General features: G+C 40.7%; 1 protein-coding gene across 18 annotated transcripts in view; it reads left to right on the top strand.

The window, feature by feature from the left end:
• ADAMTS9 (ADAM metallopeptidase with thrombospondin type 1 motif 9) overlaps nt 1-17,929 on the top strand; it is a 232,660-nt gene that overhangs the window by 61,766 nt on the left and 152,965 nt on the right. For all 18 annotated transcript variants that reach the window (XR_012334666.1, XR_012334665.1, XR_012334680.1 and 15 more), the window contains 7 exons: nt 4,243-4,409; nt 4,502-4,631; nt 5,205-5,331; nt 10,238-10,448; nt 10,925-11,089; nt 13,110-13,274; nt 16,726-16,845. Coding sequence is in view for 1 of the 18 variants with exons in the window: in XM_073811332.1 (XP_073667433.1) it covers nt 4,243-4,409; nt 4,502-4,631; nt 5,205-5,331; nt 10,238-10,448; nt 10,925-11,089; nt 13,110-13,274; nt 16,726-16,845 (1,085 nt within the window). In the remaining 17 variants the exon portion in view is untranslated. The remainder of the gene's footprint in view (nt 1-4,242; nt 4,410-4,501; nt 4,632-5,204; nt 5,332-10,237; nt 10,449-10,924; nt 11,090-13,109; nt 13,275-16,725; nt 16,846-17,929) is intronic.

Genomic DNA, 17,929 nt, shown 5'->3' with positions numbered 1-17,929 from the left:
GTCTAATGGGATAAGGAGCATGCAGTGAAGGGTGAAATGCCCCCGGGTCAGCATAAGCATGAGAGGAAGCCTGGAGACACTGGAAAGGAGCCCCAGAATTAACATAGGATAGATGATTGCTCTTTGAATACAGCCAGAACTGGATTATCGCTTAATTTACAGAACTGGCCTTGTGACATCTCATTTCCCCCCTTTTAGTGAAACGTCAGCTGAGTAGCTAGCATGCGACTTCACTTGAAAGAACTGGGTGATTTTTCTGGCAGCCCATCCTGCCACCGCCATGTAAGTGACCCACGTTAGGAGGCAGCCTCAGGAGGCCTGAGGTGCCACAGAAACAACCTCGCCTCCAACCAGTGACCCACTGAAACTCCTACATCTTGCATGGCCGGTGGGTCTCACGCTACAGGCGCTGCAGGGGAGATGAGGTTGTCAGAGGTTTACACTGACGGGGAAACAGTTATTTGGCTGGAAGCTGTGTGTTCTCCTTGTCACGAATGTCAGGTTCCATCAATCACTTGTTCTTTCGACATCGTTGACTGAGCACCTACTATGGACTGGGATCTTTCTTAGGCTGAGAAAAGTGCCTTTTTAAATGCTGGCTTTACTTAAAGAGGCTCATGCAGTCTAGCAGAACAAATATCTTAAATTTTTAAAAATCTCTAGCTAAACATATTTGCTTTCAATTTGTACATAAGATAACGCCTGAATTCATTCACTCATTTCGTGGATATGTGTTGACCTTCTTCTTAGAAAACTTTAGTGGTTAACAGGCTCTGGAGACACACTTCCACGATTAGAAGTCACCTGGCCTCAGAAAATATTATAATAATGTTTAAGTCATGCTTTTCTTATCCATGAATTAAGCAAGTATAAAAGTGTGATGAGGAGATAATGCATTTGAAGGCATTTTGACCCGCCAGCTACCAAATCCTATATGCACTATCCTGCTTCATGTTTGTAACAATTCTATAAGAAATCCATTATACAGAGGACGAAACTGAGGCTCAGAGAGGTTGAATAACTTACCCAAGGTCACATGAACAGAAAATGGGAAAAGAGTTAAAACCCTTATTGGTCTGACCTCAGACCCTGTACCCTTAACCACTTCACTTTACTACCTCCATATAGAAAAATGTGTAGCTGACCTGGGGATGAACGTGACTGGGGTTGAGGCTTATTGGTGGGAGTGAATGGTGAGGTTGGAAGAATAGGTCATGATAAGATTTGCAAAGATACAGGAAGGTGATGCTAAGGAATTTGAGCTACGTTCTGTTGGTAGTAGAGGGACAATCAAAGGATTTTGGATCAAGAAGAAGAAGCCAAGATCCTGGATTGCCCATTTCAAAAGATTATCTTTTTAAAAGCTTTTGTTCCTGTGTCACCACTTTCTTCCCAACCATTTCCAACGAAGGCATCTTACTTTTACCTCAGGGCCAAGATGGGGCTTATAAGGTAGGAGTTCTGGTAGATGAAGCGCAGGTTTAGGGATCAAATTCGATGCAATTAATTCCTGACCCTGCGAAGAGCAGTCCTTGCATCAGTATAGCACCCAGCTGGGTGAACTCTGTGAGGTTCCCGTGTCCTGGAAAACAGGGACACTACTGCTACTGAGCCACAGGGAATATTCAGAGCTTCATTGAAGCCTTCATTAATTCCCACATAAGGGTATGATATCTACTTGCCCTAAATCCTCTCAACCTCTTCTACATATGCATTGCTTCTGGTCTACTTCTGGTGAAAGACAGTGCGTCACCTGCATCAGTTAAGGGCAGGTTAGGATCTGGCAGACGCCTAAGATAACTTGGCTCCCCCCCCATCCCACAACCAAGACAGATGTCATCAATGATGCTGAGACACGATGCTGTCAGGGAATCCTGTTCTGCGTAGTTTCTTGAACGGCTAGTACCAAATGATTGACATTCGTGTCTGGGAGGACACCTGTTTGCCAACCCGGGGTCCAATTTCCACATTCCTTTTATTCACCTAGATACATGGCCTGTGCATTTCAAGGGATCCCTCGCTGCCAAGATTTGCTAATCGTGCACAACTTACAGAAGGTTACTGGCCTCTTTCTAGTATTTTGTTCAGGGCTCAAATGTTTAATAGCTCTGCTTTCTTGAGTACCTGCTACATGTCAAGCTCAAAACATGGGAGAATTCATTATTCAAAGAGCAGTAGTACTGGGAAAAAAAAAAAGGTACTTAAAATAAAACCAAACTTTTATAGTAAATACTAGGGGGAAGATATGATTGGGATATGATTTGATTTGATCATGATATGATTAGGATTTTATCTTGAGAAATTAATCAAAAAGTATAAAAATAAATTTTATTTTTTCTTATATCCAACAAAATTGTATTTTGATTTTAATCATGCCCACGTTTTTAGAATGGAGAATAAGCAATTAATAAATATTTTTCCCTAAGTTTTCCAGTCAAGTCATGTGATAGAGTGGTACATTCTTTGCTTAAAGTTTGAATTTGACAGTAAAATCTGAAAACGGGTCATTTTTTAAAAAGCTTCCTGAGGTTTTTATTCACTTTCCCAGTAGTCTCTCTTGACACTTGGATGAGTAAATTATTCCTTCCGAAGCAGCTGTCATCTCCTCTTCTTTGTCCATTTTTATTTCCTTTTCTTAAATGTCTAACTGGTCTAACTCTGTCATGTTCTTAGTTGGCCAGTGTTCTGGCACTTGACTCAAGCTGTTCTCTAACATTCCTTGTTCAGCTTCACTGATTGTTGCATCTTTTGCAAGATTCACAGTGGATTCATTCATTCTTCCCCCAAAAAACTATTTTTTGAGCATCTACCATGTGTTCTTTCAGAAGCTGAGATATAGCTGTGAATAAAGCAGTCCAAAAATCCTTGCTTACGTTCCTGTTTGGAGAGAGAGAGCATAAACAAAGTGATACGGAGAAAAATTAAGGTGGGAAATGGGATAGGAAGTATGGAATCTGTGATTCCAATGGGAGGGGCTTGCAGTTTTAAAAACAATGATCCAGGTAGGTTTTACCATGTAACAAATTATCTCAAGATCTAGTGGCTTACAACAACAAGTATATATAATATCCCAGTTTCTGTGTGTCAGGAATCTGGGAGCAGCATAGCTGGGTGTTTCAGGCTTAAGGTCTCTCCTGAAGTGGCTGTGAAGACTTCAGTTAGGGCTGTGATCCTGTCCGAAAGCTTGACTGGGGCTAGCAGATCCACTCACCAGATGCCTCACGTAGATGCTATTGGCAGTAGGCTTTGGTTCCTCACTGATTTTTGCAAGACGCCTCTCGATGAGGCTGCTTGAGTATCCTCACAACATGGCATCTGACTTCTCTCCTAAAGCCAGAGATTCAAGGAAGAGCAAGGTGGAGCCCTAATGCCTTTGACCTGGCCTTGGAAGTCACAGTATCCTAGTGATCACACCAGTGCTACTATTATTACATCAGTGCTACTCAGTGTGATAGGGAACAACACAGGTGTGACTATCAAAAGGCAAGGATTGTTGGGGCCGTATTGGAGGCTGGCTACGTCAGTGGGCCTCACCAAGGAAGTGATATTTGAGCATCATATTGGCTGTGGATTTCTACATTTCAACATCTGTCTAAACAGAGAAAACTAACAAAGATTCAGTAGGTTCAGCTAATTCTCATATGAAGTAGAAAGGGTTATTTGTGTGGGAACCAATTTTGTAAGTGTTCATTTTATTAATATGCATTTTTAAATCATAAAACTTTTTTTGTTCTTTTAAATTGGGGTAATGTTGGTTTATAACATTATATGTTTCACATGTACAGCATTTATATTTCTGCTTCTGTATATACTACAGCTTGCTCACCACAAAAAATTTAGTCTCCATCCATCACCATCCAGTTGATCTCCTTTACCCTTTTTGCCCCCCGCCCCGCGCCTTCTCCTCTGGTAACCACAGCTCATTGCTTCCATCTGTAATCCTGTGTTTGCGGGGCTTGTCTCAAAAACCCCAGGCTAATTAGCACACTTGTATTATATTTCTAATTTTCAAGGGCACCATGAAGGGGAGGTGTTTTATCTCCACTTAAGAGATAAAGAGATCAAGACCGAGAGGAGGAAAGTGATGTCCCAAGGCCACATAGTTGCCAGGTGGCAAAGTTCGGATTTGAGCCTGTGCGTGTCTGGCTGAACAGTCTACGTTCTTCACACTCTGGCTGTCTGCCTATCAAAGTATTATTTCAAGTGGCAGCAAATCAATGAATTCTCTTTTCTCATCTTTAGCTTTATCAAGCAGTAAAGGTGAATTCTTGCTAAATGGAGACTTTGTTGTCACAATGTCCAAAAGGGAAATCCGGGTTGGGAATGCCGTGATAGAGTACAGCGGGTCCGACAACGTAGTGGAAAGAATCAACTCCACAGATCGCATTGAACAAGAACTTTTGCTTCAGGTAAACACTTGGCAATGAGCCCATGCCCATTTTCTAACTCCAAGAATCACCAGGCCCATGCACATCCTCTCCATTTTGTCTGCACGTCCCAGGTGTTGTCCGTGGGAAAGTTATACAACCCCGATGTGCGCTATTCTTTCAACATTCCAATTGAAGACAAACCCCAGCAGTTTTACTGGAACAGTCATGGACCCTGGCAAGCATGCAGCAAACCCTGCCAAGGTATCTACTTTTAGGTTGAGTTTGGGGGATTCAAGGTGTTTTTTATTTTTTTGGAAGCAGCCGAATACATGCAATCTATAAACCTTTCGATCTGCATGCATTTTCTAATCTTTCTCTGCATCTATCTCGTCACTTTGGGCTGGCAAGTTGAGCTGTTCAAGGGATTCAGAATATGCTAGGTTTCCTCGTTATGTGTGAAGCCAAGCAAAATCAGCTCTGCCAAGCTGATTTTTCCAGAGACATAGATTTAGTAGTCGTATTATGTGGTTGATCTTGTTTCCTTTTGTCTACAGTATGAGTTGTCAAACTACAGCCAGGGGGCTGAATCCAGCCCACTTCCTGCTTTTATAAATAAAGTTTTATTGAAACACAGACACACCCATTTTTTACATTTGTAAGCAGCTGCTTTTGCCCTATAACAAGAGTTTAGTAGCTGCGACAGAAGTCATGTGGCCCACGAAACCAAGAATATTGACTACCTAACCCTTTACAGAAGATGTTTGCCAGTCCCTGGTCTAAATAGTTTATGGAATAGGCTACTTTGTCTGAATAATTTTTTTCCTCCTTGCTTAGGGGAGCGGAAACGAAAACCTGTTTGTACCAGGGAATCTGATCAGCTTACAGTTTCTGATCAAAGATGTGATCGGCTGCCCCAGCCAGCACCCATTACTGAACCCTGCGGCACAGACTGTGACCTGAGGTGAGGCCAGTGTTTCCTCATGGTCTTTAGTACTGAGTTGTGAGGGTTTTGTAGGAGGTCTCTGCATGTGAGAAGCAGGTGTGGTTGTTAGTCTTTAGACCCCCTTCCTTGTGTTTCAGTGAAATAAGCTTTAGCCCATTTTCCATCCCTCTGAAACTGATTAAGACACATACCTGCAGATTTCTGGTTCTTCTCCTGAGAATTAGAAACAACTACTAGAGTATGGCACTTGCCAAAAAACGTTCTCATTTGACCCTCACAACTCGCTGCATAGGTGTTATTATGAGGGCGTTACGTCAAATGCAGAAGTTTGTTTGGAAAGGCAACAGAAAAGAGGTAACCTCGTCCATCAAGGTACCCATAATGCTCTGTATCCACCCACAGTGTTTATCACCCAGTATGAGAACTTTTACATATGTGAAAGTTGCAACGCACTAATGTAGAGTTACGGAGGGAACCAGAAGAAAATTTATATAGAGATATCTAGATATGCAAACAGTTCTATATTTAAGAAAAAACTGAAATCTGAGGCAAGAAATGGCGAGTGAATAGAGAATTATCAAGCGTTTCCATTTCTCTTGGTGAAAAGGAATAACTCTGAGGAGTTTTCTGCTCCATGTCTGTTGCCCGCCCTACTTGCATTCCCTTAGATTTCACTTCCCCACTGACTGAATCCAGCTGGGGCCGGTAGAGTCTCAAAGGATCAGTGCAGATATTGTGGAACACCTGCCTGCAGCACTGAGCATGCTCTTATAATCCCAAGGAAGGCGGGTTTGTACAAAGAACCGCAAGTAATAGAACTTGACCATAAAAAAAAAAAGATTTTTGAAGAACCCTGTTTAAAGTTTATGCAAGGAGCACCAAGTTGAGGTGGAGATCATGTTTGAACTGTTTCTTCGAGAAACTAATATTTTTCACTTCAATCAGATTCTAAAATAAGCTGCCATTAGTTGGTGATGATGCTGGCGAATTGGATGTTCTCCAGAGTTTCTCCTGCATTGGAAGCTTTCTGACGGAGAACAAAAATTAAGCAAATTGTACAAAGTGAATGCATTGAAAGGTAGCCTTGGATCCATGATACTTTTATGTAGAATTATGAAGATATCAACTGGATTTCTTTTTACTTTGTATTAATGGTTTACGTGGAGTTACATGCTACTCAGAACTTGGTTAGAGAATAAAATACCAAGGGTAATAATAATAGCAGCAGCTACTTTTTGTGAGTACCTGTCATGTGTGTTAAATGCTACACATGCCTTGTCTCATTTAATCCTCCTAGTAGCCCTATGAAATGGATCCTACTTGCCCCCATTTCACAGATAAGGAAGCTGAGCCTCTGTGAGGTTAAGTGTCCTGCCTGGAGTCACTTAGCTAATAAGTGTTGAGCTTGTATTTGCACTTTCTGATTCTGATTTTTATTAAAACTCATTTCACAATAACTAGGTAAATAAAGTCAGGTCTTAAAGTCTTTGCATTTCATATAGTAGGTATATCAAAGGTACTATTCTAAATTCCCCATTTGGAGAAAGCCACCTGCTTTTTTTTATACTTAACATAAAAAAAAGAAAAAAAAAAACACCTTAAACTCTGCTGATACCAAAGGAGGACAGTAGCTCAGGGAACCGGCTTGGGTGATGATAGCACCTCTGGCTGATTAAAGAAAAGAAAGTGAAGGAATTTTAGCCATGCCTTTTGGTAGATGTGTCTATGGTAGAAGTGACAGACCTTGTGGGGGAGAATTTAGAAATAAAAAGAATAAAAGGGGAAGTTTAGGATGAGTTTTTAAAGCCTCATAACTAGACAGTTGCATGCTCATGTCTGAAATTAAGTAGATCTTACTGATTGATTGATTGCACTGCACAGCTTGTGGGATCTTAGTTCCCCAACCAGGGATTGAACCCTGGCCCTCGGCAGTGCGAGCACAGAGTCCTAACCCCTGGACCCCCAGGGAAGTCCCTAGAAGTTTGTGTTTATATGTCAGCATTCAAGCTCATATCTTACTGGCATTTACAGATTGTTGGAAGAATAAAGTTGTTTACTGAAAAAACAGGCAAAGGCAGAAACTGAGCCCAAAGAAGGCATTACTGTCTGTCTTCTCTCTGTCAACTTGACAGTGGCTGTTTTTATGATTTATACTAATAATTGCCAAGTATCTTCGTGCAAAACTGAACGATTGGAGAGAAGATTAATACTGGTTGCTCAAACTCCACAACAGTTTTTCCCAAAACATTTTTATGGAATGTTAGTTGAACAGGATGATCCATGGCAAACCAGTATGTGTGAGAAGTATTACTGACTGTCTTCTCCACTATGTGAAGATTTGTAATTCAGATTAACATTCTGAAGGCCCTGAGAAGTTCTGCAATAGAGGAACTTGCTTAAATCAGTAGTTCCCCAAATTATTTAATGCCACAATGCTCCACACACCCACTGGAGACATACATTCTTTTCTGTTTTCCACTTATTAACAGACACTTTGCTTTTCTGCAATATAGTAACACATTACAATTGTTACATGACATGAATGAATGAGTTCAGAACACTGAAGGTGAGATGACTTGCCAGTGTGATAATAAGTGAAGTTAAGTGATAGCATTTTGAGAACTTCCCTAAAGCAGTGCTGTGACCTTTTCACAGACTACGCCATGTTCTCTGCCTGGGTTCTGGGGATTGTGTGAATATCAGGAAAACTCTGGTACACTTTTCCAGCCCAAGCTGCTGGTGCGCTTGTAGGGGGCAGGATTCCTGGCTCCCTTATCCAGGATGGAAAATAACCCTTCCACGAGGAAATGATGAAGGCAAAGAGAAGGTAGCTGAGAATCAAAGGGCGGATGAAAGTTCCAGATGCCTCTGTTGAATTGGTCCACATTTTTTGCCTCACTTCCTTAGGGAAGTGAGAGTTTGCCCAGATTAAACTTTGACAGGATGAGATAAAGCACTGTTTTACAATCCCCATGTAACATGTTCCGGTTAGAAATAAATCCTCCAAATACTATGTCACTCCCATGGAAAATCTCAGTAGCCCACTTTACATGCCAAATGTAGGAGTGGGTCAACTCTGACCTACTTTTGAGCATTTGTGAGAAATTCCAAGATAAGCTTGTGTCCAGTGCTCTTCTTCTCTTCCTGAGTGTAGAAGGGAGAACTTTTAGGACATTGGTATTTGGCAAGCCACGGAGTTTATGAGCAAGAGAGAATTAACGATCAAGAGCAAATTCAAATGAAGATTATAAAGAAATCATCCTTTTGGGATTGCTAAATTTGATCAACGAAACACGTTTCAAGCTCATTTTTTAGACTATTCTATTCATTTTAAGCATTTTTTTTTTTTTTAAGCTCTAGCTCCACTGCTGGAGCATTAAAAGAACCACTTGATTTATCAGTACATACTGAGCACCTACTGTGTGCCAAAAAAGTCTTATAGGTACTAGGGATATAAAGTTGACAAAAATTTGTTAGATTCATATCTACTTTTAAAAGTGAATAATCGTGGGACCGGAAGGGATGGATAGGTGGAGCACAGAGGAGTTTTACGTCTGTGTGATACTGTAATGGTGGATATATATTCACTAAGCATGTGTCTAAACCCATAGAATATATAACATCAAGAGTGAACCCTAATGTAAACCATAGACTTTAGTTGATAATGATGTGACAACATAGGTTCATCAGTTGTAACAGATGTCCCACTCTGGTGGGGAGTGCTGCCGATGGGGAGGCTCTGCATATGTGAGGGCAGGGGTATGTGGGAAATCTCTGTACCTTCCTCTCGGTTTTGTCGTGGACCTAAAACTGCTCTAAAAAAAATTAGTCTTTAAAAAAAAAAATTGTGGGACTTCCCTGGTGGTCCAGTGGTTAAGAATCCGCCTTCTGATGCAGGGGACTTGGGTTCGATCCCTGGTCAGAGAACTAAGATCCCACATGCTGGGCTTCCCTGGTGGCGCACTGGTTGAGAGTCCGCCTGCCGTTGCAGGGGACGCGGGTTCGTGCCCCGGTCTGGGAGGATCCCACATGCCGTGGAGCGGCTGGGCCCGTGAGCCATGGCCGCTGAGCGTGTGCGTCCGGAGCCTGTGCTCCGCGGCGGGAGAGGCCACAGCAGTGAGAGGCCCGCATACCGCAAAAAAAAAAAAAAAAAAAAGATCCCACATGCTGCTGGGCAACTAAGCCCATGTGCCGCAACTACTGAGCCCACCCACTCTGAAGCCCACGTGCCACAATGAAAGATCCCGTGTGCCACAACAAAGATCCCGCGTGCCACAACTAAGATGCTAAACAGCCAAAAAAAAAAAAAAATTGTAATTGAGTTATATAGACTACGGTCTATGCCTTCAAGCAACTTATAGTCTTTATTCACAGATAACAATGTACACAGTTTAGCATACTTGAAATTCACAATTATAGTCCAAATTATCCATTCCTTTATTAATTCACAGGATGTTCACTGAGCATTTTCCAGCACAGGCCCACGTAAAGGAGGTTTCCTAGGGATTGTTTCCAACAGTGATTCCCTGTTAAAGCAGCCTCCTTGACAAATGAAAGGCTGGGTCGCATGAACCTTTTAAATATAAAATTACTTTTTTTGCTCTGCTGAATTCCAATGGTTTTTTTTTTTTTTTTTTTTTTTTTTTTTTGGTTACTTGAATTTCACATTGACTGTATCAGGGGAGAATCTTCACAAACACAGAACCACTGACTATCACTCTGTGACTTACGTGTACATTGGCAGCCATGAAAAATACATGGAAATGCTGGTTTTAAATTGGATTTCAGTAACTGACTGTGGCTTTGCGTTTCATGGTATTTGAGTTAAGGAAGAAAACAGAGCTCAACTCTTCCACCAGTCGAATCTCAATAAGACATATATATTTAATAGAAATGTTGGTTTCTCCCCGTTGTTTATGCATAGGTGGCATGTGGCTAGCAGGAGTGAATGTAGTGCCCAGTGTGGCTTGGGTTACCGCACATTAGACATCTACTGTGCCAGATACAGCAGGCTAGATGGGAAGACCGAGAAGGTTGATGACAGTTTTTGCAGCAGTCACCCCAAACCAAGCAACCGGGAAAAATGCTCAGGAGAATGTAACACTGGTGGCTGGCGCTATTCTGCTTGGACTGAAGTAAGTTGGTTCTCACTCAGAGAGTCTTCTTCTTGGAGTAAGTCTGATTAGCTGATGATGGCTCCTTGCAGAGCTGCATTGAGAAATCCCATTTAGAGTACCATGATTGATTTATAATGGCTGCCCCCATTAAAACTGCAGAAGAGTACCATGATTGATTTGTAATGTCTGATGTGAGCATGGCATGTGGAAAATTGGAAGTGGTGGGACAACTCAACAGAACACTTTTTTCATATCCCACAAACTATGTCCAGTTTTGTTTTCCTTTGCCAGTTTGCTAATATTGACCAGTATAAACCTGGTAAATAAATTGGTAACATGATCAACATGACTAAAATAACAACTAGAATTGACCAGGCTTTGTTGGTTGGTTGTTTCTTAAGGACTGGAAGAGACAAGCCAGCCTAGCCAGTATCTTGAGCATGCTTGATGAGAAACTCAGCAATAATTTTATTTCATTTGTTTTGTCCTTTCAGTGTTCTAAAAGCTGTGATGGTGGAAGCCAGAGGAGAAGGGCTATTTGTGTCAACACCCGTAATGACGTACTTGATGATAGCAAATGCACGCATCAAGAGAAAGTCACCATTCAGAAGTGCAACGAGTTCCCTTGTCCACAGTGGAAATCAGGAGACTGGTCAGAGGTGAGATGGAAAGGCTGTTATTTCCCCCAGCTCATCTCCGATACTCAATTCTGAGTCTCCCCCAGGTCGGTTCAAGGCTAGACCAGCTACACCTTTCTCCCACCTCCTCTTGAGGAAACAACTCCAGTCTCCCACCTGCCCCATGACTGTCTTCACTGGGCATGACTGGTCCACTGGCGACCTCAGAGTCACGGTGGGTTTATCTGGATTACCCACCGTAGTAGCTTCTGTTGGTGATTTTTTTCTCCTCTTTTTTTTTTTTTTTTTTTTGCGGTACGCGGGCCTCTCACTGTTGTGGCCTCTCCCGTTGTGGAGCACAGGCTCTGGACACACAGGCTCAGCGGCCATGGCTCACGGGCCCAGCCGCTCTGCGGCATGTGGGATCTTCCCGCACCAGGGCACGAACCCGAGTCCCCTGCATCGGCAGGCGGACTCTCAACCACTAGCACCACCAGGGAAGCTCTGTTAGTGATTTTTGAAGCTCCAGCTCCTCACCTTCCCTCCCCCTTGAGCCCTGGCTAAGTTGCTATAAAGGAAATCAGGGCTTTCTTTATTAATTATAAAGCTGCATTGGCTTCGATCTGAAGTCAAAAATAAGATTCCCTGATTTCTTACCTTTGAAATAAGAGAATTAGACCCCAGTGAGTGACCTATTTGATTACCCATCTAGTTGCTAGTGGAAAACTTGGGAAAAAGAGAAAGTAGCAGGCTGAGTATTCCAGATGTATGCTTTGCTTGTCCCTTACCCGATGAAGCATAAGGCTAACCCTCCATTGTGTAGCATAGGTGGCCCGAGGACAGCAACTCGCTTTTATAGACAGAGTCAGTATTTCCTGGTGAGCTTCTCACCGAGCAAGAGCCTCCCTCCACCTTTCTTCAGGGGAGCAAGTGGCAGGGGAACAGAAATTGCCTTATTTATGGGCCAAGTCAGGAATGTGGCGAAAGAGGTATTTCCCTGCTACAGCTTCTGCATCCATTCCCTTATCTCATCCGTGCGAGTGCAATATTAACTGTTTACTTTCAACATTAAATAAAATCTGAATCGTAAAAGAATACTATTAACGCCTCTGAAATGGCAGACAAGTAACAGTGCATGTGATTAACAGTGTCTGACTCCTGGACAAATTAACAACAAACCTAGTTCTTACGTTCTATGTTAACTACGTGGCCTTAGCTTCAATTCTAGTATTTAGTTAAAAAAAAAAAAAAAGATGAAAGAAGGTATTGGGTTTAAGTTCTACTTAGATAGCTAATACTAGCTTAAGTAACAGACCTTTGCAAAAATACTTAATGAAATGGAAGTGGGAGATATGAAAGTATATATTCAGTATGATCCAACATTCCATAGCTAAAAAGACTGGGAAGAAAACAGCAAAATTTTAATAATAATTATCCCTAGGTAGGTAGTGAGATTTGGGGATCATTATAGTTTTCTCTTTTATGTCTTTCTGTATTTCTCAAGTTTTCTACAATGAAAGTAGGTAATAATGATGTTACTTATTTATTTAGATTATATTTAAGACTCATTGAATGAGCATGCGCTAAGTACTTCACTTGGATTTTTCTTATTTAGTTTTCACAATTCCTGGCAGTAGGCATTATTGTGTTCCCCATTGTACCGATGAGAAAATTGAAGTACAGGGAGATCACTTAGTATCCACAGCTGATTAAAAAACAGTATTAGGATTAAAAACTAGGTTAGTCTGACTCGTAAATTCCCCACCCTTAACTCTTATGCTATCAAACCATGAATGCTGTTTTTCAGGATTTCACAGCATGATGCTGTGTTAAGTTTATTCTGTGCTTGAAACTGTCCCAGAGCCTGGATAAATACAGAATGAATGAACGAATGAGTGAATGCGTGAAAAGCTTGAACCTTGATGTATTTACAAATTGCAACGACTGAGAGGAATTGCTGTGGGAAAAGAGAACACCTGGTCCTGTTAATCAATGACTAATCCCCGGGAACCACAGCACATTGTTCAGAAATGACCCTGACTGGCTGTACCTTTTATTACAGTGCTTGGTCACCTGCGGAAAAGGGCATAAGCACCGCCAGGTCTGGTGTCAGTTTGGCGAAGATCGATTAAACGATAGAATCTGTGACTCTGAGACCAAGCCAGCCTCCATGCAGACCTGTCAGCAGCCAGAATGTGCGTCCTGGCAGGCAGGTCCCTGGGGACAGGTATTTTGAATGATAAAGTTCTTAACTACATTCTTTGCTTCTTATCTGGAGCGGGCCTGCAGAGGGACGTTCCAGCGGCCGGGATTTAACCACCATGGCATGTGGCACGCACTGCACCTCCGTGGCGCCAAGTGATGGAAACTCTGCAACCATTTTGCCCCACTTCTGAGGGTTGCCGCTTGGCCTCCTGGAGCTGATTATTCCTTTTCCAGACCCACGTGCATGTCTTCGCCCTTGGGTTAAAACTGTAGCTTGAGCACACACGAATTTGAACAAATTCACAACAGATCTCGTGCCTGGCTGATGTTATCTACTAGCGTGCAGCTGTGGGTCTGTTACAGAATGTGATCCAGCGCCAGTGTCTTTGGCAGGAGGGTCTGGACTGGGATTTGGAAGGGATGTTTTGGCTCCCAGTGTCATGATTCCTACGTTCACCTCTCATAAATTATTCAGACTTTTCAAACAGAATTAATTAGATCAAAGGTTACAGGAATCATCTCTCTTTGAAAGAATCTTTTCCAAGCCCCCAGTGTAGGTTTCACAGTCATTTGAACTGTTCTTAAAGGAGAGAGTGAAAGTCTCCCTTGGGCTTGCATTTAAGAAGCCACTACTCTTGGAATTAAGTCTTTCCTAATATAGAAGCAAAAGCGTTCGGGTACTATTTAAGTAGCACTCCACGTTCCCAAGAGAAGCAAAGCAGCTGCTTGCTGTCACTTGTGTAATCTCTTTAAGAATGACTCTCCCTCCGCCCTGTCCAGCCACAGCCTCTTCCCTAGCTTACGTCTTCATTTCCAACATACGTGCAGTAAGTGAGAGCAGCGTTATTACTACACCCTTACAATTTCTACCGTTTACATTGGCACTCTTCCTCTTCATTACACAGCGTCCTTGGTCAGAATGGTTGATCATGTTTGATCACACTTATTAAAGAGGGGGAGTCCACTCATGCCCCAGATCTTGCCTCCTTTTTGTCCATATCTGCTAGCTCTTGTAAATAATAGCAGAAGGAGAGCACAGCTCAGGGCCACTGTTAAGATTTGAATATAACAGCTTTTAGAACTAAAAGGCCTATTTTTTTTATGTGTGTTTATACCAGGTCAGTCCTAGCCAGAAATTTGTCCCTCCTTTGACTGAACATGCAATTCAGGGCAACAGACTTTCTTAAAATATTGAAGAATAACGCATGTTCATAAGAGAAGTTTTGCAAAAAGTAATTTAGCAAAAAGAAGAAAACCACACTCCTAGCTCTACACTGCAGAGTTAATACATTTATGATTGTCTCCTTATGTTTTAAAAACTAAAAATAGGATTGTATTTCATCAATTTTTTGTTAATTGAAGTAAAACTCACGAAACAAAATTAACCATTTTAAAGTGAACAAATCAGTGGCATTTAGTACATTCAGAATGTTGTACAACCACCACCTCTATCTAGTTCCAAAACATTTTTGTCACCCCAAAATACTCATTAAGCAGTTACTCCCCATTTCCCCTTCACCCCTGCAGCCAACAATCTGCTTTCCACCTCCACGGATTTACTTATTCTAAGTATTTCGTACAAATGGGATCATACAATACGTGACTGTTTGTGTCTCCAGCTTCTTTCACATAGCATGATGTTTTTAAGGTTCATCCATGTTGTAGCACACATATGTACCTCATTCCTTTTTGTGGCTGCATAATATTCCATGTATGGATATACCGTAATTTGTTCATCCATTTATCCCTGTACAGACATTTGGGTTGTTTGCACCTTTTGGCTATTGTGCATAGTACTTAATTCTTCTATAAATGTTTGGTAGAATTCACCAGTGAAACCATCTGGTCCTGGACTTTTCTTTATTAAGAAGTCTTTGATTACTGAGTCAATATTTTTACTTCTTATAGGTCTGTTCAAACTTTGTTTCTTTTTAAGTCACGTTTTGTGATTTTTTTGTGTTTCTGGATAATTAGTATGTGTTTGGAAATTTGTGTGTTTCATCTAGATTGTCTAACATGTTGGCATATAATTGTTCACCGTACTTTCATTATCCTTTTTTATTGCTGTAGAGTCAGCAGCTGTGCCCTTGCTTTCACTTCTGATTTTAGTTGTTTGCGTCTTCTCTCGTTCTAGTCAGTCTAGGTAAAGATTTATAAATTTTGTTGGTCTTTTTATAGAGCCAACTTCTAGTTTTGTTGATTCTGTTGTTTTTCTATTCTAGTCTTTTTTTTTTTTTTTTCCTTCTGCTAGTTTTGAGTTTAGTTTGTTCTTTTTCTAGTTCCTTAAGGGGTAAGGTTAGGTTATTGATTTGAGATCTTTTTTTTTAATAATATACGTGTTTACAGACAAATTTCCCTCTGAGCACTGCTTTTGCTGCATCTTTATATTTATTAAAGCGTAAATTTTATGTTTTATTTTTGATTACATTCATCTGAAAGTACTTTCTAATTTCCTTTGTGATTTCCTCTTTGATCCACTGGTTATTTAAGCCTCTGTTGTTTTATTTGCACATATGTGTGAATCTTTCAGTTTTCCTCCTGTTATTTCTTTCTACTTGTGGCCAGAGATGATACTTTGTGGGATTTCAGGGTTTTAAAATTTATTAAGACTTGTTTTGTGGCCTAATATATGGTCTGTACTGGAGAATGTTCCATGTGCATTTGAGAGGAACGTGTAATATGGCAGGGGGGCAATAAGCAAAACTATCTCAACACTTTCCTACTGAAATTTGTCAGTAAGCACTCACCTAGTTGCTTTAAGTGTTTGATTAGCTTCCAGAGTTAAAAAAAAAAAAAAAGATTCTGCCATTTTTTGCCAGCTTAACCGTTGCTTCAGTGGAGGGATCAAGTCTTGGAGCTTCCTGAACTGCCATTTCCATGACATCACTCCCTCTACTTATTGTTTCTTAGATGCTTTTTAAGTCTAACAGTTAGGCTCAGTGGCTACATTTTCCTTATGATCTGTTTGCCATGGTGCATTTAATTGACTTTTGGTTCTTGCCTAGTTAAGTGGTTTCTAATATTTTGCCTTTTATAAATAATATTGCAAAGACCATTCTTATACAGAAATATTCATGTAACTCTGATAATTGCTTTAGGAAAATTTTCCAGAAGTCAAATAACTATATAAAGTACCTACTTTAGCCACAGCATTCTGCTAGGTAGAGTGTGAAAGATGTAAAAATGATTGAAATGTACTCCCCTCCTTCCAGGGGTTCACAGTCAAGGAACTGAACTCCTACAAACATAATTCCAATGGGAGGCAGAAATAATTCCATGTAATATCTTGATAATCGATTAGTATAATTTGTACAGAGTAGGATTACCTGCTTTTACGTAATATCTTTGAGTGCCAGCCCTCTGGCCCACTATGATGGAAATATTTTTTCTCTTGTAGAATGTTATAGGTAAAGTTAGGGAAAGAGAACATTGGCTAGATTGTATATCCTTTCTGTTTTATTTCTTTCCCCCAGTGCAGTGTCACTTGTGGACAGGGATACCAGCTAAGAGCAGTGAAATGCATCATTGGGACATACATGTCAGTGGTGGATGACAATGACTGCAATGCAGCAACTAGACCAACTGATACCCAGGTAAATTTCCTTTGCCAAAATCAGTTATTGGCTTTGGGCACTGATGCCAAAACTTCCCAGGAGCTCAGTCAAAACTGAAGTCCTTTCATAGTTAAGTATGTAGGTAGAGGAAACAGTAGACTAAATTGTTCTGGATTTACTTATTTGTTACATTCTGGATCTAATATTTTGATGTACCAGTTTTGTTCTCTGCTTATTGGAATTGTATGTAGGCTTGATTCTGATTCTTATTGGGTGGCAGAGTTTGACTCTTTGGGCTGGTTTTCTTGAACTCAGATTTTTTTAATTTCAATGTAGGGTTTGGCAAATAGTATCATATGTTCAGGCTGCATGTGCTGGAGCTGGCTTGTTCTAGCTCACAAGCGATGGTTGGTAAATTTTCAGAAATTTTGCAAGCTGGTTGTTAAATTCAGTCATTATTAAAAATTGAAAATAAAAACCTATAAATAAATAGATGATATTAAAAATTAAGTTGAGAAATACTCACTTTTCCCTTTCTAATTATTTTCCTGTAGTTCACTCTCATTTACATTACATTTGTACATATTTGCATGGTGGAAATACTGTGCAGTGGTGAGCACATCCCTTTTTAACTCTGTGTTCATTGATACCAAGTTGGTAGCTTGAAATTGGCCATGGTGAGAGTACTTACACCACAGAAATCAGTAGATGCTGTAATTCAGAGTTTAATTGATCGTTGTATTGATTGTTTAGACTCAAAAAAATGAGGGAACAAATGTTAATAATGCGACTAAACTTTTAAAAGTCTTGTGTCTGCAGCTGTTGTGTTGTAAACAGCATAAAAAATAAGGAAATATTTTTCTGGTACTTGAAAATTATTTGCTGGTTCAGCACAGAAATTGTTCATGTCATTGGGTGAGTGAGCGAAGTTCTGACATACATCTTCATTGTTTCTCTTTCACGATACTCTTAAATGTAAACAAAATATCAACTGACATTCATGTCAGAACTACACTTGTCCAGCAACGACAACCATCGCTCAGGCACAGATTCAAGAGTTCAGCAAAAACAACAAACGTGTTCTGTAAGAATCAATGGCTCTATGAAATTTAAATTAAAGAAT

The sequence above is a fragment of the Tursiops truncatus genome, chromosome 10 (assembly GCF_011762595.2).
Source record: "Tursiops truncatus isolate mTurTru1 chromosome 10, mTurTru1.mat.Y, whole genome shotgun sequence".
Lineage (NCBI taxonomy): Eukaryota > Metazoa > Chordata > Mammalia > Artiodactyla > Delphinidae > Tursiops > Tursiops truncatus.
The sequence above is the reverse complement of the archived record's forward strand: the minus strand, read 5'-3'. Positions and strand labels throughout refer to the sequence as shown.